Source organism: Coregonus lavaretus, assembly GCF_964263955.1.
Source record: "Coregonus lavaretus genome assembly, chromosome: 6".
NCBI classification, from domain to species: Eukaryota; Metazoa; Chordata; class Actinopteri; order Salmoniformes; family Salmonidae; genus Coregonus; species Coregonus lavaretus.
In genome coordinates, this window is record NC_139993.1 from 26,179,768 (window position 1) to 26,202,251 (window position 22,484).

The 22,484-nt window shown below is 42.5% G+C and overlaps 1 protein-coding gene across 1 annotated transcript in view; it reads left to right on the forward strand.

The window, feature by feature from the left end:
- The window catches only part of LOC311131444 (uncharacterized protein), a 55,456-nt gene extending 42,033 nt beyond the window's left edge, over positions 1–13,423 (forward strand). Inside the window, exons 6-12 of the mRNA XM_084164442.1 lie at positions 1,716–2,720; positions 3,501–3,661; positions 4,121–4,165; positions 4,726–4,839; positions 5,104–5,183; positions 10,697–10,806; positions 11,134–13,423. Coding sequence (XP_084020568.1) covers positions 1,716–2,720; positions 3,501–3,661; positions 4,121–4,165; positions 4,726–4,839; positions 5,104–5,183; positions 10,697–10,806; positions 11,134–11,153 — 1,535 coding nt within the window. The 3' untranslated portion in view covers positions 11,154–13,423. The remainder of the gene's footprint in view (positions 1–1,715; positions 2,721–3,500; positions 3,662–4,120; positions 4,166–4,725; positions 4,840–5,103; positions 5,184–10,696; positions 10,807–11,133) is intronic.
- The last annotated feature ends 9,061 nt before the right edge of the window (positions 13,424–22,484 follow it).

Below are 22,484 nucleotides of genomic sequence, written 5' to 3' on the forward strand. Positions count from 1 at the left end.
CAACTGCTCAGCTTTAACAGATATTCAGCACACGCTCATTAGTTAGCTAATATACCTTTGGCAGTTGACTGTGAGAGCAAAGTAGGCTAGTTCCTCAAGCTACCATTCGAAACCAGCCCAGGTTGAGGGTGGAACTTTTTAAACAATGACTTCACTGTCATTAAGGAGACATTAGCACTAAATGTGTTACGTAGGTTTGTATATTCCCTCACCTTATTTCAAAAGTTAAACATAAACAGTTGTTTCAGTTGATGAGATTAGCTTCACCAACAGCTCCAGGATGACTGACATTCCATTCAGCTGACGACAGGCTGAGAAATAACTGGCACACACACACACACTTGTGTGCTTTCCACGTTTGTTTTTACTCAAATGCAGGCCTGTGATTCGTCAGTGCATAGTAGGAATGTCGACTGTGGTTGTAACAGTTCACTTACCATAACCCGGGGGTTCCCAAACTTTTTTGGCACAAGACCCCATTTTGCGACCTCAGCATATATAAAAAATAAAATAAAAAGTGATGTAATCAAAGGCCATTGTTTACGTTTTTAATTGGAGCTATGACTGTCTATTACAAATCTGTCTGACAGTACTTTTGACCGTATTTCAATCTGAAGGAAGTATGGTTTGAAGTGACTGAAATGCATCAGAAAGGGAAGTTCAGAAGATCATCAGACAATAATTTTCAATGATATTCTGTGTAAAGAACATCATCATTGATGTTCTTTTTCCCACAGTCTGATTTTGTGCCTGGTCTTGTCCATGCTGTCCTGTGCGGCTTGAGGGAAACAGTCTTATCTTTCAGTGATGGGGTCATAATATTTTGTAGCTTAAACCGTTCAAATGATAGAGCCACGTGTAGGAAGAAAACAGAAACCAATCTGTTTATTACAACCGCATATAGCGGCTACTGGTTCTATGAACCAAGCTTGAATTTGATTTTTTTATTTCTGATTTCTCGCTCACAACCCCCATTTTCAAATCAGGTGACCCCACACACCCCTAGTTTGGTAAACGCTGCCATAAGCTGATTATTATTTTCACAGCCAATGTTTTTTAACGGTTCAATTTCAAGTGCCTCCAACCACAGCTCAATACACATGAAAGCTATTGATTTGCATCTCTTCGGTACGACGCACTCTAGGAGGTTGCGTCTGTCAAATACCACAAATTACTACAACCATGCCTGCCTACCACACATGACTATACTATGTCCATATTGTTCCATTACTTTCTCATGGATGTCACTGTCACTGAATGTCATAATATGAATGCCTGCATGTCATCCCTTCTCCCTGTCTGAGGTGCTTGGAGCTTTAGCTTTGTTTTACCTCGGCTATAGATGTGCAGGGATCGGCTAACTAGCCCTCCATGTTGGCTTCAAACTTCCCATGATAATAACATCCTACTCTGCATTCTAACTCCGATCCAATTGTCTGGGAATATTTGGAGCCAAAATGGCACCCATTTAATTATCAAACTTAAACTGAGTTTGCCGAAACTGTACAGTATATCCATGGCTCAACATTTAACATTGTACATGATGAACCCTCAGTGTCCTCACATGCAGGTGCTGTGACTTAACTAACCCTGTGTGCTCACTAACCAACCCAGTTTTGCTCACATCTGTCATTGTCTTGTTCCATCCATCCATGTCTTCCTTCCATTCTCCACCACCTCTCCACATCGACCCCTCATCCCTTCCCTCAACCCAGCCATCCGAGCCCCTCTGGACCTGGATGACAAACCCAAACCTCGTTCGAACTCCCACTCGCCCGAGTCGGATCCCCTTACCCCGGGCTCACGACGCGACCTCTCCCCTGAGTACGGTTCTTTTGAGCCTAGCAGGACCAGATACCCCCGATATGACCCTGTAGAGCCTAGCACCAGTGGTAGTTCCAGATACCCCGAGCCCCATTTAGAGAGTAGGGGAGAGGGTAGCAGGAGCAAGCATGGAGACCCATACCCCGAGGACCACCTCTCCAATAGCAGGGGGAAACATGGGGGCAGGTACCCAGACTACCACCACCCCACCGAGGGTAGAAGTAGAGGGAAGGGGGGCCAGAGGAGCCGAGACCCCCAGGGGTCCCAGTCCACCTTCTACCAAGACAGCCATGATCCCAGGAGACACAGAGGGGAGGAGGGGGAGAGGGTGGTGAGGAGGAAGGAGAGGCCCATCCGGCCTCCCCCGCCGTCCCACAACCCTGTGGAGAGAGACAAGGCCTGGGAGAGAGCGAGGGAGAAAGAAAGAGAGTGGGAGAAAGACAGGCAAAGAGAACCCAGGAGAAACAAGGAGAGGGAGAGCGACGCCCCGAGACACGAGGAGAGATCGAGAGACGGACAGAGACACGGGCAGCGATCGCGAGACCGAGAGCATAGCCGAGACAAACACAGAGAAAAAGACAGACACCGAGAAAGAACCAAGAGCAGGGAGCGAGGTCTGGATGAAGACTATGACGAGCCCATCCCCAGTAGCCACAGCCGGGCCTGGACTGTTGGTGGGGAGGAGGCCCCTGGCCCTGGGGATGATGGGAAGTGGGGGCCCATGGCCAGGCTCTACTCTGGCCCCAGTGAGCTGTGTGAGGAGGAGGCCAGAAGGAGCCCCCGCCCCGGCGGGATGGGGAGAGAAAGGGGGGAGAGGAGAGGTCATAGGGAACCTGGGGAGGGGCCCAGCATGGGCACGGAGCGCTCCTACACGCACCCCGCTCCCAGGGAGCCAGGTACGGCACAGCGCCGGGCCCATGGTCGACTTTGTGTGTGTGTGCAGCCTTGATTCGCCCATTGCTGGGAGCTGCTGGTGGTGGTTTTGGCTCCCTAACACAATAATTATTAATCATACACTTATCTTCCTCTTCATCTTCTTCCTCTCTCCTTGGTGTGGCGGCTTTCACTCCTTCCAATATCTGATTATCATAATGGTGATGATTCCACTGTAGTTCACAATAAAAGTCCCTGATTCACAATAAAATTCCCATGGTGGGAAACAGGCCTCTGATGTGAATCAGTTGAATCAGCGGCTGGTGTTAATCATGTGTGGGGTTGATGGCTGAATCTAGGGAGTTGTTGTGATTTGAGCTCAATGGATCCAGTTACATCGGGAAACGCAACATGACAGATGGTCCAGATAGAAATGGACTGTGTAGAACAGATATGATTCCATTATTTGTCAGCTCGTATACATTACATTTCTGTCTGGAACCTTCTTAGCATTGCACTCCAATTCTAGTCCTCAAGGGCTTCCGTGGGTGTGCAGTGTTTTCTCTATCCCTGTGTAGCCCTACTCACCACAACTGATCAAGTACTGGCATTGATTTGCCATCGATTTGTCCAGACATATATTTACTATCTCAGACCGTAAATCAGACATTGATTAAAATGCCAGTGACTTAATCTAGTAGACACTGCACTACAGCCCTGGAGGAATCAGAGTTGGGGATACTGTAGTTATATCATCAACTCTACATAGATCTGTAATAACTTGTATGTGGCGCCCCCTGCAGGTCGTATCGTGCAAGGAGGACCAGGGGGTCGTGGAGCGGTGGTAGTAGGAGGGGAGTACGGGATGGGCGAGGCCACCCAGGGCATCGCCAAGCTGGACCTGAGGGAGCAGGAGATCCTGGACATGGAGGTGGCCCGGAAACTACAGGAGGAGGAAGTCAAGGTGAGAGGACTGGTCAGCGAGTGAATGACACCCTACATTTTAAAACACCCTTATTATGAGATCATAACATCCATATTACATCTTTGTACTGTAATACTCCCTCTCAACATTCAGTTAGCCTCTGCCATAGCCCCCTATTTTAGATGCATTTAGTTACAGCAGCATCATAGATACATTTATAGCTTTCATTATGCAATATTTTTGGGGTTCATTGTCAATTTAACTTCAGGAACTTAACAACAGAATGTAGATATTGGTGATATGCTGACTAGTGTGAACAGTGGAAGCTACATTCAGTAGACCTCAGATTTGTATTGTGCTGTGTAGCGTCAGATGTCTTAGAAGTCTTTGAGAAAGGCTCCGTCTCAACATGGTCACCTCCTATGTTGTCATGATAGAGCCTAGGGACAATAATGTTCTGTGACTCAAACTTGGTTTCTAATTGTTTTTCGGTTCCAGGCAAGCAAGATGGACAAGCGCGCAGCCCAAGTGGCTCAGGATGAGGTAAGTTGGAGGCGGCCACTTCTCTCAGTCTGGAAACTTCTGTCTTTACTGACTGACGTGTCACTCCAACTCTCTCTCTCTCTCTCTCTCTCTCTCGCCCTGTCTCTCTCTCTCTCTCTCTCTCTCGCCCTGTCTCTCTCTCTCTCTCGCCCTGTCTCTCATGGTCATTGAAGTCTCAACTTTCACCACATCAATAAAGCCAGCTATTGAGTGTGACAGTGGTTTACCTTTGTTAAATAAATGTCCCTTGGTCCATTTATTCTCTTTGGTCAGTGTTAACCTGGGGTTATCACATCCCACCACATCATGGATTATATCACCTATTAGTGTATACATATCACATATCAGTGTATACTGCCAGATGCAAGATGAAGCAGCACTATGTGCCTGAAAGGTTCAATCTGGGATTGGAAAAACAAGTGGTCACCCAGCCACTTGTTTAGGTAAACCGCTGAGGGATGGGGCTGGAGAAATGTTACCACTCTCAAATTCATTGGCACAAGGAGTGTGTCTGTTTGTACTAGAACTGTATAGTAACCAGGTTGTATTGGTGTTGTCAGGAGATAGCCCGGCTGCTGATGGAGCAGGAGAAGATGGAGTACAAGAAGTCCAGAGAGAAGGAGAAGCAGGGGATGAGGCTGGAAGAGAGGAGGCCAGAGGGAGGAGACTTCAAGGTGACTCTCCCTCTCTCATCGATGAGATGACTTTATGATTAATAACACTTTATGATTTTAGCACTACATGTACAGTATTTTGATAGTCATCAAGATGGTATTTGTGTTCCATACTGTAATGTTTGTCCCTCGTAGGGATGCATTTATTTTAACTGTTGTGCTGATATGAACAGTTTAGGGTGCCTGTTTTTGTCAACTTGTTGATAATGGATTCCAGACCACAGATGGTGTTTTCCTGTCTGTCTTTCTGTATGTGTGTTCCAGCCAAGCTCAGAGGAGGTAGTGCGTCCCAGGTCACGAGAGGAGGAATACCAGAGGCCCAGGAACCACCAAAAGGCTGCCAGGTACTTGTCTCACTCTATTAGCTACAACAATGTAGAACGCCTTACCTCACTCTATTAAATCAAATCAAATCAAATCAAATTTTATTGGTCACATGCGCCGAATACAACAGGTGCAGACATTACAGTGAAATCTTACTTACAGCCCTTAACCAACAGTGCTTTTATTTTTAACAAAAAAAGTAAAAATAAAACAACAACAAAAAAAGTGTTGAGAAAAAAAGAGCAGAAGTAAAATAAAATAACAGTAGGGAGGCTATATATACAGGGGGGTACCGGTGCAGAGTCAATGTGCGGGGGCACCGGCTAGTTGAGATAGTTGAAGTAATATGTACATGTGGGTAGAGTTAAAGTGACTATGCATAAATAATTAACAGAGTAGCAGCAGCGTAAAAAGGATGGGGTGGGGGGGCAGTGCAAATAGTCCGGGTAGCCATGATTAGCTGTTCAGGAGTCTTATGGCTTGGGGGTAGAAGCTGTTGAGAAGTCTTTTGGACCTAGACTTGGCACTCCGGTACCGCTTGCCGTGCGGTAGCAGGGAGAACAGTCTATGACTAGGGTGGCTGGAGTCTTTGACAATTTTGAGGGCCTTCCTCTGACACCGCCTGGTATAGAGGTCCTGGATGGCAGGAAGCTTGGCCCCAGTGATGTACTGGGCCGTACGCACTACCCTCTGTAGTGCCTTGCGGTCGGAGGCCAAGCAGTTGCCATACCAGGCGGTGATGCAACCAGTCAGGATGCTCTCGATGGTGCAGCTGTATAATTTTTTGAGGATCTGAGGACCCATGCCAAATCTTTTCAGTCTCCTGAGGGGGAATAGGCTTTGTCGTGCCCTCTTCACGACTGTCTTGGTGTGTTTGGACCATGATAGTTCGTTGGTGATGTGGACACCAAGGAACTTGAAGCTCTCAACCTGTTCCACTACAGCCCCGTCGATGAGAATGGGGGCGTGCTCAGTCCTCTTTTTTTTCCTGTAGTCCACAATCATCTCCTTTGTCTTGGTCACGTTGAGGGAGAGGTTGTTGTCCTGGCACCACACGGCCAGGTCTCTGACCTCCTCCCTATAGGCTGTCTCATCGTTGTCGGTGATCAGGCCTCCCACTGTTGTGTCGTCTGCAAACTTAATGATGGTGTTGGAGTCGTGCCTGGCCATGCAGTCATGGGTGAACAGAGAGTACAGGAGGGGACTGAGCACGCACCCCTGAGGGGCCCCCGTGTTGAGGATCAGTGTGGCAGATGTGTTGTTACCTACCCTTACCACCTGGGGGCGGCCCGTCAGGAAGTCCAGGATCCAGTTGCAGAGGGAGGTGTTTAGTCCCAGGATCCTTAGCTTAGTGATGAGCTTAGAGGGCACTATGGTGTTGAATGCTGAGCTGTAGTCAATGAATAGCATTCTCACGTAGGTGTTCCTCTTGTCCAGGTGGGAAAGGGCAGTGTGGAGTGCAATAGAGATTGCATCATCTGTGGATCTGTTGGGGCGGTATGCAAATTGGAGTGGGTCTAGGGTTTCTGGGATAATGCTGTTGATGTGAGCCATGACCAGCCTTTCAAAGCACTTCATGGCTACAGACGTCAGTGCTACGGGTCGGTAGTCATTTAGGCAGGTTATCTTAGAGTCCTTGGGCACGGGGACTATGGTGGTCTGCTTGAAACATGTTGGTATTACAGACTCAGTCAGGGACATGTTGAAAATGTCAGTGAAGACACTTGCCAGTTGGTCAGCACATGCTTGGAGTACACGTCCTGGTAATCCGTCTGGCCCTGCGACCTTGTGAATGTTGACCTGCTTAAAAGTCTTACTCACATCGGCTACGGAGAGCGTGATCACATAGTCATCCGGAACAGCTGGTGCTCTCATGCATGCTTCAATGTTGCTTGCCTCGAAGCGAGCATAGAAGTGGTTTAGCTCGTCTGGTAGGCTTGTGTCACTGGGCAGCTCGCGGCTGTGCTTCCCTTTGTAGTCTGTAATAGTTTTCAAGCCCTGCCACATCCGACGAGCGTCAGAGCCAGTGTAGTACGATTCAATCTTAGCCCTGTATTGACTCTTTGCCTGTTTGATGGTTCGTCGGAGGGCATAGCGGGATTTCTTATAAGCGTCCGGGTTAGAGTCCCGTTCCTTGAAAGCGGCAGCTCTACCCTTTAGCTCAGTGCGGATGTTTCCTGTAATCCATGGCTTCTGGTTGGGGTATGTACGTACGGTCACTGTGGGGACGACATCATCGATGCACTTATTGATGAAGCCAGTGACTGATGTGGTGTACTCCTCAATGCTGTCTGAAGAATCCCGGAACATGTTCCAGTCTGTGCTAGCAAAACAGTCCTGTAGCTTAGCATCTGCGTCATCTGACCACTTTTTTATTAACCGAGTCACTGGTGCTTCCTGCTTTAGTTTTTGCTTATAAGCAGGAATCAGGAGGATAGAGTTATGGTCAGATTTGCCAAATGGAGGGCGAGGGAGAGCTTTGTATGCGTCTCTGTGTGTGGAGTAAAGGTGGTCTAGAGTTTTTTCCTCTGGTTGCACATTTAACATGCTGGTAGAAATTAGGGAGAACGGATTTAAGTTTCCCTGCATTAAAGTCCCCGGCCACTAGGAGCGCTGCATCTGGATGAGCGTTTTCCTGTTGATTTATGGCCTTGTACAACTCATTCAGTGCAATCTTAATGCCAGCATTGGTTTGTGGTGGTAAATAGACAGCTATGAAAAATATAGATGAAAACTCTCTTGGTAAATAGTGTGGTCTACAGCTTATCATAAGATACTCTACCTCATGCGAGCAAAACCTCGAGACTTCCTTAGTATTTGATTTTGTGCACCAGCTGTTGTTTACAAATATACACAGACCGCCACCCCTTGTCTTACCGGAGTCAGCCGTTCTATCCTGCCGATGTAGTGTATAGCCCGCTAGTTGTATGTTATCATTGTCGTCGTTCAGCCACGACTCGGTGAAACATAGGATATTACAGTTTTTAATGTCCCGTTGGTAGGATAACCGTAATCTTAGGTCATCCAATTTGTTATCCAATGATTGAAGATTGGCTAATAGGATTGATGGAAGAGGCAGTTTACTCGCTCGCCGTCGGATCCTTACAAGGCACCCCGATCTACGTCCACGATATCTCCGTCTCTTCCTCACGCGAATGACGGGGATTTGGGCCTTGTCGGGTGTCTGTATGATATCCTTCGCGGCCGCCTCGTTGAAGAAAAAATCTTCGTCCAATACGAGGTGAGTAATCGCTGTCCTGATATCCAGAAGCTCTTTTTGGTTATAAGAGACGATGGCAGAAACATTATGTACAAAATAAATTACAAATAACGCGGAAAAACACACATAATAGTGGTTAGAGGGCTGTAAAACGGCAGCCATCTTCTCCGGCGCTGTTCAGGTATTAGGTACAACAATGTAGAACACCTTATTACAACATTGTAACTCCCCATATGTGTGTGTATGTATGAATATATGTATGTGTTTACAAAAAATATATATATACAGTTGAAGTCGGAAGTTTACATACACCTTAGCCAACTACATTTAAACTCAGTTTTTCACTATTCTTGACATTTAATCCTAGTAAAAATTCCCTGTCTTAGGTCATTTAGGATCACCACTTTATTTTAAGAATGTGAAATATCAGAATAATAGTAGAGAGAATGATTTATTTAAGCTTTTATTTCTTTCATCACATTCCCAGTGGGTCATAAGTTTACATACACTCAATTAGTATTTGGTAGCATTGTTTAACTTGGGTCAAACGTTTCGGGTAGCCTTCCACAAGCTTCCCACAATAAGTTGGATGAATTTTGGCCTATTCCTCCTGACAGAGCTTGTGTAACTGAGTCAGGTTTGTAGGCCTCCTTGCTCGCACACACTTTTTCAGTTCTGCCCACAAATGTTCTATAGGATTGAGGTCAGGGCTTTGTGATGGCCACTCCAATACCTTGACATTGTTGTCCTTAAGACATTTTGCCACAACTTTGGAAGTATGCTTGGGGTCATTGTCCATTTGGAAGACCCATTTGCGACCAAGCTTTAATTACCTGACTGATGTCTTGAGATGTTGCTTTAATATATCCACATACTTTTCCTTCCTCATGATGCCATCTATTTTGTGAAGTGTACCAGTCCCTCCTGCAGCAAAGCACCCCCACAGCATGATGCTGCCACCCGCGTGCTTCACGGTTGGGATGGTGTTCTTTGGCTTGCAAGCGCCCCCTTTTTCCTCCAAACATAACGATGGTCATTATGGCCAAACAGTTCTATTTTTGTTTCATCAGACCAGAGGACATTTCTCCAAAAAGTGCGATCTTTGTCCCCATGTGCAGTTGCAAACCGTAGTCTGGCTTTTTTATGGCGGTTTTGAAGCAGTGGCTTCTTCCTTGCTGAGCGGCCTTTCAGGTTATGCTGATATAGGACTAATTTTACTGTGGATATATATACTTTTGTACCTGTTTCCTCCATCTTCACAAGGTCCTTTGCTGTTGTTCTGGGATTGATTTGTACTTTTTGCACCAAAGTACATTCATCTCAAGGAGACAAATCGCATCTCCTTTCTGAGCGGTATGACGGCTCCGTGGTTCCATGGTGTTTATACGTGCGTACTATTGTTTGTACAGATGAACATGGTACCTTCAGGGGTTTGGAAATTGCTCCCAAGGATGAACCAGACTTGTGGAGGTCTACATTTTTTTTTCTGAGGTCTTGGCTGATTTCTTTTGATTTTCCCATGATGTCAAGCAAAGAGGCACTGAATGTGAAGATAGGCCTTCAAATACATCCACAGGTACACCTCCAAATGACTCAAATGATGTCAATTAGCCTATCAGAAGCTTCTAAAGCCATGACATCATTTTCTGGAATTTTCCAAGCTGTTTAAAGGCACAGTCAACTTAGTGTATGTAAACTTTTGACCAACTGGAATTGTGATACAGTGAATTATAAGTGAAATAATCTGTCTGTAAACAATTGTCGGACAAATTACTTGTCATGCACAAAGCTGTCATCAAGGCAAAGGGTGGCTACTTTGAGAATATAAAATATAAAATATATTTTGATTTGTTTAACAATTTTTTGGTTACTACATGATTCCATATGTGTTATTTCATAGTAAAAATAAAGAAAAACCCTGGAATGAGTAGGTGTGTCCAAACTTTTGACTGGTTCTGTATATATATATATATATATATATATATATATATATATATATATATATATATATGGGGGATTAGAAAAGGATGCAGACAATTACATTGATTGGAAATGATGCATACAATTACATTGATGGAAGCTACAATCTATCTGCAATATTAAAGCTGATCTAACCCTCCCTCACCCCCCAAAAATAAAATAATAGTAATAATAACATTAACACCCCTTATTACAACATTGCAACGCCTATAATTACAACATTAATACAACCTTATTACAACATTGTAACACCCCTTATTACATTAGAAACAACCTTATTATAGCAATATAATGCCCTTCTTTCTCTCTCGCTTTCTCTCCCCTCTCTCTCAGGCCTCCTCAACCTCATCCACATGACTATGAGAATGTGGAGACCAGCTACAGGTACTCAGAGAGCCACTACTCTTCCCGCGCTCCAGCCAGACCTGAGGCTGCTTACAAAGGTCAGTCCAGCTACTGGAGGCCCAGGCTCTGTTTGGGCCTTAACTTACATTACCTGACTAAATCAGTGTGTGCATTGAGTGCCGTGTTAGACGGTTCAATAGGACTCCTATTGTCACGTGATCGTTTTAGTGCAGATGTAACATCTTTCCAATGCAGTCAACTATCCAGCATACCACATTGTTGACAAACGCTAAATGGATTAGTTAATTTCTTAAGAGATCTCCCACTGTTTTGGATACTCTACCATATACACACACATACAGTTGTGGTTACAGTGAAAAGTCTTAAGTGTATGTCTGCTCTCTCTCTCTCTCTGTCTCTTCCAGGTACCTATTACAGGCAGTGACCCTGGCTTCCTAAATTATCCATCTGTGACTTTGTTGTTCCTTTTTTCTTTTTTTTACTCGTCGTTGCTGTATTTGTAAAAACTCTGAAGACTTTATATTGACCAAGAGCCTTGGGACAATGTACCTAGTCGTTGGCGGTGTGATTCTCCAACATGCTCAGTTGGCCGAGAGTTCGGGAAGCGTGCGGCTGAGAGCGGAAACCCAAACGCTTTCATCATCTATTCCTTTTATTATTTGTTCTTTCTTTTAATTGGTGCGACAGCCAAGACAACCCAAAGGAGATACTTTGTGATATTCTACTCCTGCTGGCTTTTAGCTGTTGAGGAGGAGTAGGATGATGATGATTGATGGTGGTGATGAAGATGAAAAAAAGATATGAAAGCGTTTCTGTTCTGCTGTAGTCGTCGTTTGCTGGTGTTTCCGTCCGTCTGTGGATCATGCTCATCATGGTGAATCAAGCCTTTGCTGGATATACTGTATAACTGTGCAATCTCCGTCTATCTATCGCTGTCTATGGAATGTGCCTGTATTTGGAGCCGAAATGGCCGCCATTGTACGTCTTTGAGTCAAGATGGCTGCTGAAGCTTGTTTGATGCAAAATGGCGGGCGCGCTGCTTTTTGCACTCCCAGGCTCCAGTTCTACAATCCTCGTATTGTGCTGCACATCTAGGATGAACAACAACATGACAGGCCCAGTCATATATGTGCTGCGATGCATATAATAATCCTTTTGAGAGACCCATTTTTAGCATTTTATTCACAGAAAATAAGAAAACCTACTATATCAGGATGCTGGGTTTTTGGCTTTGTGTTTAATGCTTTCCAGTCCAGAAGCGGATGGTGATCATATGTGGACTTCTGACTTGTTGCTGGCTGTAAGCTGTTTCCATATGCGTGTATTTTTCCTGTGTCTTTCTAAGGGGCTGGTGTATTTCCCTACTTGGAATAAGGACTTGGAGGTGGAAGTGGAGTTTTATGGGACATACTGCTATGGTTCAGTGTTTCTAGGTGCATGCTTACTGAAAGTGTACTCTCCTGTGTGTTGCATTTCTATTCTCTCTGAGAAACTCTTTGACACTCCGTTAGTCAACGAGAGCCCAAGCCACCGCAAACTCATCCACATTTTTTTGTGGATGAACAAAATGCTATTTTAAATATTGCCCTAATATATTTGATCGTATTCCATCAGTATTTGATATAGTCTCATCTGTTTACGAACTGGAACAGGTACATGCTCTCAGCGCTAAGGCAACTGGACCAGTAAGAATTGAATGCATGTACATTGCACGTCTGTGCCAAACATAAAATTGTGCTGGTCTTGGCAGGGCTGTATTCACTAGGAACCAAATGGGACAAAACAAGGAATGACCTAACTGAATTCGTCAAATAGAAACTCTCATTTTTGTTGCAAAACGTTTTCCGTTGCGAAATGTTTTGCTACGATGTGCAGTAATGAATACACCCCAGGTAGTTTTTTCCCCCCAACCATCAGTGTCCATTGGTGGAACGGTTGATCTCGTTGTTGGTCACCTGTTAAAGTGCAAATCATGTCTGAATTACTGTTTCTGCTCCCGAAATGGGCTTTAAGCTCTGCTGGTCACACCAACCATCACAGGGACATTTTTTTTATATCTTATTTTATTTGGCATCAGTCTAACAGGGCATTTATCTTGTTTCCTGTACATTCCATAATAAAATGCATTCTCTCTGTCTCGCGCACACACACATCACTCCCTCTGTCTGAGAGGGTTGTATCACTTCCTGTGTGTAACATGAGTAAACATTCCCAGGGTAGACATGCATGAGAGTGTGGAGGGAAGTTTCAGTCATCCACAGAATAAACAGGGAAAGTGAGAATGTGATTTAATTCTACTCAAAGGGACCTATTGACTCAGACAGCTGTGTGACAGGGTTTACTGCTCCATGGCCAGTTTAGTCATTTTCTTGTCATATTGAATAAAGATCGCAATAGTGGGCAGTGGGAATAGAGCACACTTTTTATTATCAGACATCATACTCAAATGGGTTACAGGAGACTATAGGGACTTTTGGATATAGGATGCATCCCAAATTGCACCCTATTCCCTATGTAGTGCACTACTTTTGACAAGGGCCCATAGGGCTTTGGTAAAAATGTGTTTACTTTGTAGGGAATATGGTGCCATTTGGGACATATACATATTGTACTGCAAATGGACATGGTGCCACATGTTCTCATCATGTATTATAATTGTTTATTGCACAGGTATAAAGAGTAATCCGACACTGTTCCCAGTTTGATCGAAGTTAAATGTTTAATTATGATTCCGTTGTATTTAAAATTGTTCCATTGAGTAAGCTTCTTTATCCAAGTCTATGCTGGTGCTTTTGTTGTTGTTGATGTGCTTTGTCCAAGTTGGTAGCATCTGCCCCGAGACTCTTCAAGACTCTTCTGACATTTGAGATGTGTAAAATGTTCTGAATGTTGGCTGGATGAGATTTCTGCCATAAGTATGATTATTTTCTGGGACTTGTAGATAACGGGGAATCTCTGCTCTTTTTAAGTTAATGACAGTTGAGGAGGATTGGTGTAAAACGCCCAGAACTAAGGGATTTATATATCCTTTCATGTGATAGTAGCACCACCTTGTGGTCATATTGAATATCAAATTAAAACGTACATTATCTGATCAGATAATGAGTGCATATTGGTGATTGCTGTATACTGATTGTGCTATATGCTGTGAGTGCAAACCGAACCGAAATCAAGTAACTTTTTCGCGATCCAGGGCCTGTATGCAGTTTACAAATCATAAAGACTACAACGTGTGTTGGCACTTAATGTAACTGAGACTGTTTTGTATCATGAACTAAATAAAGGTTTTGCTTTTACCATCTCAAAACAATATTTACATTTGCATGTGTTTATTCACTAAACATATCTGTCCAATTCTGTGGTGTCACTTGTATTCTGTTTCTAACTTCAGGCCCGGGTTCTGTATCACATATCTATCAAGACTATTCGAGACTAAAACATGTGAATGGTTTATGTATGGCCCAACTAGCCTAAATGTTTTGAGGTGCATGTGGGTGCTATTGGCTCCCCTTAAAAAGAGTCAGTCAAGACTCAGATTCCTAGGAATTTGCTTACAGTATTTATTCAGCGAGTTACATGTTTCATTTGCAGATATTGTACAACACGTGACGAAGTCATTTTGCAAAAGAGTTGACAACCAAAGCACAAGTATGAAATATGTCAGTGTAAAGTCAACCATACTCTCGTAACGTTACACTTAGAACATGTGTTGTGCTACATTCCATCTTTACAGTCTCGTTCCTATTGTCAGGGAAAAGGGTTGGTCTGGGTGGGATTCACACTTACCACTTATTGCAGCATTCTGATGATGCCCTGTTTTTGCCTGCACCACAATGTGGAATGGAGGAAGGCTGACTCCACCACAGTACTATCCAAGGCAATTCCATGTTCTAGCCTATAAGTTCTAAGACCTCGGTCATGTTCACAAGGCAAACGTTGAATGTTGCATAAAGAAATATCTTGAATAGTCTACATGATTCAGTTTGTTCTAAATAACATTTCTATCTGAACGTTCCACAATGTTGTGCCCTGCTTAATGCGCCCCTCATAATCCTGCAACATCGACAGGTTAAAAGAAAGTGGCAAATATTACAAAGCCACGTCTTATGTAGGCCTAGTCTAATTAATCTCTGTTCATAGTTGTTGTTTGTTCTAACTAAGCTGTTATGAGTTAAATTACCAGTAATGACATGCTTGACTCATGATCAATATTTGCATTATAAGGCAACTGTACAAAGTGAGTATCATCAGTTACCAGTGTAACCTGTTTTCCCTGTTAGGCCTGCAACTGTTTGCATATACGAAGTCTTGTTGGGCACTGAGGTAAAAATGGTACTCGAATCATGGATTAAAATGACTAAGAACTAGCACAACCTTCTCCTTGTTTGAACAGTGAAATTTGTTCACTTTTTTCTTCTTCAATGTTCATGATAATGCAGAGGAAAATTGTGTACAAAACATTAAGAACTCCTTCCTAATATTGAGTTTCACTTTTTTTCCCCAGAACAGCCTACATTTTTCGGGGCATGGACTCGACAAGGTGTCGAAAGCACTCCACAGGAATGCTGGCCCATGTTGACTGAAATGCTTCCCACAGTTGTGTCAAGTTGGCTGGATGTCCTTTGGGTGGTGGACCATTTTTGATATACATGGGAAACTGTTGAGCGTGAAAAACCCAGTAGCGTTGCAGTTCTTGTCACAAACCGGTGCACCTACTACCATACCCCGTTCAAAGGCACTTAAATCTTTCACCCTCTGAATGGCACACAATCTATGTCATGGAAAGACCAGGTGTCCTTAACGTTTTGTAGAAGTATCCTACTATAAATTGTCTGCAAAAGGAGTCATTTTTTGCTAAATACTATCATTGTCCATCTCCAAATAAACAAATCAAATAGCCTAAAGTTTGTTTCAAGTTATATTTACTCATTTGGTTTTCATGATACAATGTTGAGAGGAGAAAACCTTGTTATGAGTTCATTGCAATTTTATAAAATATATAAAAGTGAGTCATGCTGGGTTGCAGTCATCAGGGAAAGTACATTGACCCACTTAACTCTTCCCTGTGAATTGAATGAGGAAGGAGGGTTGAGTGCTTCAGTAGAGCTGGTTCAGCAACATACCTGACATTGGCATTTTCTCAATTGCATCCTCTCTCCTCGCCTTCTCTTCTAATGGGTTTTGATAAGAAGGTCAGAGGGGAGAGACCTCTGGCTTTCTAATCCAATGGGTTTTGAGAAGGAAGTGGGGAGAGGACGCGAGGAGTATGCGATTTAGATTATCCTGTAGTGATGGTTTGCTTGCATGTTGCAACATCAGAGGGACAAATAAACCCTTGACATAACGTACTGTGGGCAGTCTGTGGGAGAATCTCAATTGCATACTCCTCGCGTCCTCTCTCCTTGCCTCCTCAAAACCCATTGGATGAGGAAGACAGAGGTCCCTCTGACCTTCCACTCCAATGGGTTTTGTGAAGGAGACAGAGATAATGTGAAGAGTATGCAATTGAGATTCTCCCACTGAGACTGCCCACAGTACGTTATGTCAAGGGTTTGTATTTGATTGAGACACACCACTGCCCCCTGGCTACAACAGTATGTATGAGACTTAAAAACACAGTAAGGACCGGTTTCCTAGACATAGATTAAGCCTAGTCCTGGATTAAAAGATTCTCCATTGACAATGCTTTTTAGTCTAGAACTAGGCTTATTCTGTGTCCGGGTAACCGGCCCAATCACACTCAAACTCGTCAGGTTATTAGAACTTTGTCTCCATTATCCAACTTAAAACCAGAGGCCTTGACACCTGTTGACATACCTGCTACACACACTACCAGAAACAATGACTGAAATATGTTAGCACATCTCAGGCAATGTTTCTAGCTGTGTGGGCAACTTGTAACACTTGGAAAGGACTCTGTGAGAGAGGTAAGCTACTGTTGTATGTTATTACAGATTTGTATCATTAGTGCATGTCTTATCATGCATTGTGGTTTTAACACTGTATTGCAATACAACAATATCATGGTTCATTGCTATTATCAAATACATGTAGGCCTACAGTATAAAACGTTACCTCTTGAAGCAATAAGTAATTATGTGGCATTATCAATGCAATGACTATACTAGTTACATATATTATTAAGGATTTTAGCCTGTTTCATTCATAAAATCTAATGAGGCTATCTAGGCTTAAAACATTTACGCTACTTTAGCGTTTTGAAGGCGCCATTGCTTCTGTCATGTGCAGGTTAGTGACAGGTTATTCAGGTGTGTAGCCAACAGAAAAGTGTACCTGTGCCGATAAACTTTTAATCAGTCAACACTTGGAATTACTATTAAAACACAGGCTAGTGAACGAAAATTGTCAAGGAACACGACGTATGGCAATGAATATAACATGCTGACAGTTCAAGGTGTGCGTAGGTTAACTCACCTGTCGTGGTCTCGGTGTCGTACAATGTTCCATTTAATAATCATGTAATAATAAAGTAGATATGGTCAAGTACATGTTAACTAGGCAGATAGCATGTTTATGAAGAGCAGTCACTCATTGTATGGCTTACCTTACCAGAGAATTTAAAGTAAATGCAGCCGTCCCGAAACTAGAACATGCCGTGTTGAGACATGGAAAAGACACACGCCCAGTTGAATCAGCGCAACTTTCGCTCACTCATCATTGGAGAGGACAGCCAACTCCTCAAAAGATCACCCGAGACCCTTATAAAAAAAAATTGCTGTTTTGAGACTGCAGTAACTGCAGTCGACTGTGGTATTTTGGACGCAGTAATTACTGCAGCAATACTGCACTCTAACTGCAGTTATACTCCACTCTGACTGCAATCTTTTTTCGTAAGGCGATGGCGCTTGTATTGTTGATGGCAAAACCAAAATATAATTTGCCATTCCAAATACCATTCCTTTAATTCATGCCATTTACGTTTTTTTCTAACTTGAGCTGAGACTCCTTGGGCACATCTTCAGGTAAAATCGGAAAAGGTGGTAATAGGCAGAGGATGTGTCAGGCAGACAAGCACCTCTATACCTAATTAAACCAGCCTTTGATGCATGTTGACTCAAAATGTGTGAAATTAGTTATTAGTTCTCCCAAGTCTGCTATTTCCCCTTAAAACGTTATGGTTATCAATTACCATTGACACATGCATTGTTTACCTTTTTTCTACTATACTGCAATTAAGTGCTATTTTGTCAATGTTTGTCAATTTCTATCTGAAACCTCCTGTAGTGTAGTCTACAAAGAATGATTCATGACTTATTTAATTGCAGTATTTAATCTCATGCAGAATACCATGAAGTGTCAGTGGAAATATTAGGTGTCATGCTAAATTATGAAGTTATTATTTTTTCAGTTGATAATAGTGAGATCATAAGAAAGGAGGGAAATATTATGGAACTTGAGTAACATGTTCCATGTGAGTCCCCTTTTCTCTGATTTGGTTGGCTTGAGAGTTCTCTGAATCTGTTGTCAGATTCCTTCACATGAAACAAAAGCTGGTGTGGTTGTGTGGTGCCACACCTTTGGTTTCTGCATGAGGACAATATTGAAAACGCAGATGTCTTGACTTTGACTAATAAACATTTGTCATTGATGTTATGATTTCCATTTGCAAAAACAATTTGACAGTCAGTGTAATCTCATTTTGGCTATGCCCTCAGTAAAAGTGGTGGATCGGAAGCATATTAGTCTGTATAGTGATTTAAACTGCATCGGCACCCTGAATGCTGGTATGCGGGTAGAGAGAGATAAAAAGCAAACATTCCCATCATTGGGTGTTAGTTAAATAGGCGGCTGGCCGTTTGGCCCAGGGCACTGTGCTCTGTGAGCTGTGTACTGTGCCTGATGCATGAATGACATCGGACTGGTTTGACAGCAGCAGTCCTGGGGCCTGTGCTAAGAGGGAGTCACCTCTAATACATGCCAAGACAGTCCGCATGTGTTCAGTCACATATCTGTTTTAAGGCATAGCTTATAATCACTCTAACATGAAGGGACTTTTTGTTGTACTGATATACTGGCAGTGTTTAAATCATTGTCATTTTACATGACATTGTATCACTCTTACACCATGTAGTTACATTTACTCAGCTAGTCTTTAACCGCAGATAAGATACTGCACATCAAACAGAAGTTGAATTCTAATGACAGGAAACTGGACAGATATCTGATTCAGATTACTAGTATAAGGCATGGTGTTCGTGTAACTTACAATAACATATAGTGTGACCAATATTTAGACTTTGTCTCAAGAGCAAAATAATTATGTGCTGATCAAAGGAGATCATTTCTATGCATGTCCTTCTGTATGCAGTCTGTTATACATATGATAAAACATCACAGATCCAGCAAAAGAGTCTTCAAATATCCTGAGTATATTTTGTTCTTTGCACTACAAAACTCATCAACAGACAGGCTACTAATAAAATGCATTGTAGATCTGGGGCTACGGTCAAAATAGACTACATAAAGGTCAGATTTCCCAGACATTAAGCCTCGTCCTGGACTAAAAAGCCTTCTCAATGGAGATTCTCCATTGAGAGCACTTTTTATTCCAAGATGAGAGTAATCTGTCTGGGAAACTAGCCCAATGAGTAAGAAGGTTAATAAATGTCCCAGGTCGTTTTGAAACACTGCATTTCTGAGAAAGGGGAAATTCTAAGTTTGGTTTAAGAAAGAGATCAGGAATAGCTGAGGTCAGCATTTATGAGATCCATTTTAAATTTCTATTGAACAATAACACAAAATACAAAAAATGAAATACACAGACAAGGGAACATAAACTTAACATGGACAAGGGTATTCTTTTTTACAGATCTTACTGCAACTTGTGACTTGTGTTACTTAGATCGTCCACTAGAATGACAATGGACAGCACTCTGCAACACACATTGCTCCTCCACAGATGTGTAGATACAGACCCTCACCAAGCTGGCTTCTCTTGTGGATCTGGGAATTAAATCGTAACATCATATGAAATGGATGACATAGTACACAAAAAATTGGGACCCTTTTTGGTTCGTGGGCACCACTTTCAAAAACTACTGGCTGAAATTATACATCACTTTAAATCACCATTGTTCAGATAGTCCCCATAATTAGAAATGACCTGCAAATAATTGACCTGGAAACATGTTTAACCACTTATTGTGTCTTTGTTTGACCTAGTATGACCTTCCCTGACACAGTGTGTAGCCTTGAATTTATTGATTGTAAGGTTACAGCCTCAAACCTGTGATGAGATGACAGTATCCAAATAACATGATAAGAAATTAGAGGCCTGTTTTTGGTATTGTAGTTATCCAGCTGTTTTTTGGCAAGAGGTCAGCAGGAAGAAGTCAGCGTGCAGATACAGTACAAAATAACATACAGGAACAATACACTAAAAACAACCCTCTCCAGTTTTAAAGTATTTTGCAAGTCATTCCAAGACCAAGGAACATTATAGGATAATTATATTTTTCCCATCTCAGGACTGGCCTTATGAACAGCTATTTCCTCATACTCTCATACAAATATTGGGAAAAAAGGACCTCAGTTCCCTCACAGACTAACATGGTCTTTGAGGTGTGTATCACAAAGCCTCATTAAGCTGTCCCATTTTATGAACCTGTACACAAGTATGTAAACAGATACTGGATGTATTTAGTATTGTGTGTCAGTGAAACATTTCAATGCTGTGAACCTGGTTAGAATATGCTAACAGCTGTAGGCCTACCGTAAATGTTGTAATGCTTATCTCCAATAAATTGCATCATGTAAGCCTACAATCTGCATTGGTAGAATTTAAACTTGATTGGATTTTGTGTCAAAGTAAGGATCAAAACCACTCAGGGTTTGAATTTCATATTAGTTAGGAAAAGTTAAGTTTAATTAGAAAACTAATTTAATAGTTCAGACTATGTGATAAGAATATAAACATGATTCATTCTGTGGGAGGCTACCTACTAATGTCATTATAATATAATAGATAAACCACCTATGTGAGTCACTAACACATATTACGACTTCAGTTTTGTACAGTGGTGAGTGAATTAGTTTTAATTGATCACCTCTTAGTTCTTAAGAAATTGACACAGGAGTTACCTTTCCCTTTTTAACACACCCATTTTAAGAAATGGCCAACCTTTTCATTCAAAATATATTGAAGCAATAAGGCCCGAGTGGGTGTGGTATATTGCGCAACATACCACTGCTAAGGGCTGTTCTTATGCACGACGCAACACGGATACTGCCCTTAGCCTGTGGTAAATTGCTATTATAAACTGTTTACCAATGTAATTAGAGCAGTAAAAATAAATGTTTTGTCATACCCGTGGTATACCCAGGGTTCGAGCATTCAGGGCTCGAACACCCAGTTTATAACTATGTATAACCACCAGCAGGCGCAAGTGAGCTGTCCTACAGCCGGTTTAAATACAGCCAAAAGTGGATGCATAACTCACTGAACACAGGTGCAACTCAGAGAGCGTGAGATAACGGTCCACACCGTGTCAGGAATTTAACTATAAAGGAGTTTGCTTCAAGAGATTTAATAGACATTTAGTCAAGGATATTTATATTTTGTGGGAAGCCTTCCACAAGCTTCCCACAATAAGTTGGGTGAATTTTGGCCCATTCCTCCTGACAGAGCTGGTGTAACTGAGTCAGGTTTGTAGGCCTCCTTGCTCGCACAAATTTTTTTTTCCTCCAAACATAACGATGGTCATTATGGCCAAACAGTTATATTTTTGTTTCATCAGAGCAGAGGACATTTCTCCAAAAAGTACGATCTTTGTCCCCATGTGCAGTTGCAAACCGTGGTCTGTCTTTTTTATGGTGGTTTTGGAGCAGTGGCTTCTTCCTTGCTGAGCGGCCTTTCAGGTTATGTCGATATAGGACTCATTTTACTGTGGATATAGTTACTTTTGTACCTGTTTCCTCCAGCATCTTCACAAGGTCCTTTGCTGTTGTTCTGAGATTGAGTACGTTCATCTCTAGGAGACAGAACGCGTCTCCTTCCTGATCGGTATGACGACTGCGTGGTCCCATGGTGTTTATACTTGCATACTATTGTTTGTACAGATGAACGTGGTAACTTCAGGCGTTTGGAAATTGCTCCCAAGGATGAACCAGACTTGTGGAGGTCAAATTCTTTTTTTCTGAGGTCTTGGCTGATTTCCTTTTATTTTCCCATGATGTCAAGCAAAGAGGCACTGAGTTTGAAGGTAGGCCTTGAAATACATCCACAGGTACACCTCCAATTGACTCAAATGATGTCAATTAGCCTATCAGAAGCTTCTAAAGCCATGACATCATTTTCTGGAATTGTCCAAGCTGTTTAAAGACACAGTCAACTTAGTGTATGTAAACTTCTGACCCACTGGAATTTGATACAGTGAATTATAAATGAAATAATCTGTCTGTAAACAATTTCTGGAAAAATTACTTGTGTCATGCACAAAGTAGATGTCCTAACCGACTTGCCAAAACTATAGTTTGTTAACAAGAAATTTGTGGAGTGGTTGAAAAACGAGTTTTAATGACTCCAACCTAAGTGTATGTAATCTTCCGACTTGAACTGTATATATATACACACTGCTCAAAAAAATAAAGGGAACACTTAAACTACACAATGTAACTCCAAGTCAATCACACTTCTGTGAAATCAAACTGTCCACTTAGGAAGCAACACTGATTGACAATAAATGTCACATGCTGTTGGAAATGGAAGAGATGCAAATGCTGCTGATGCAAATGG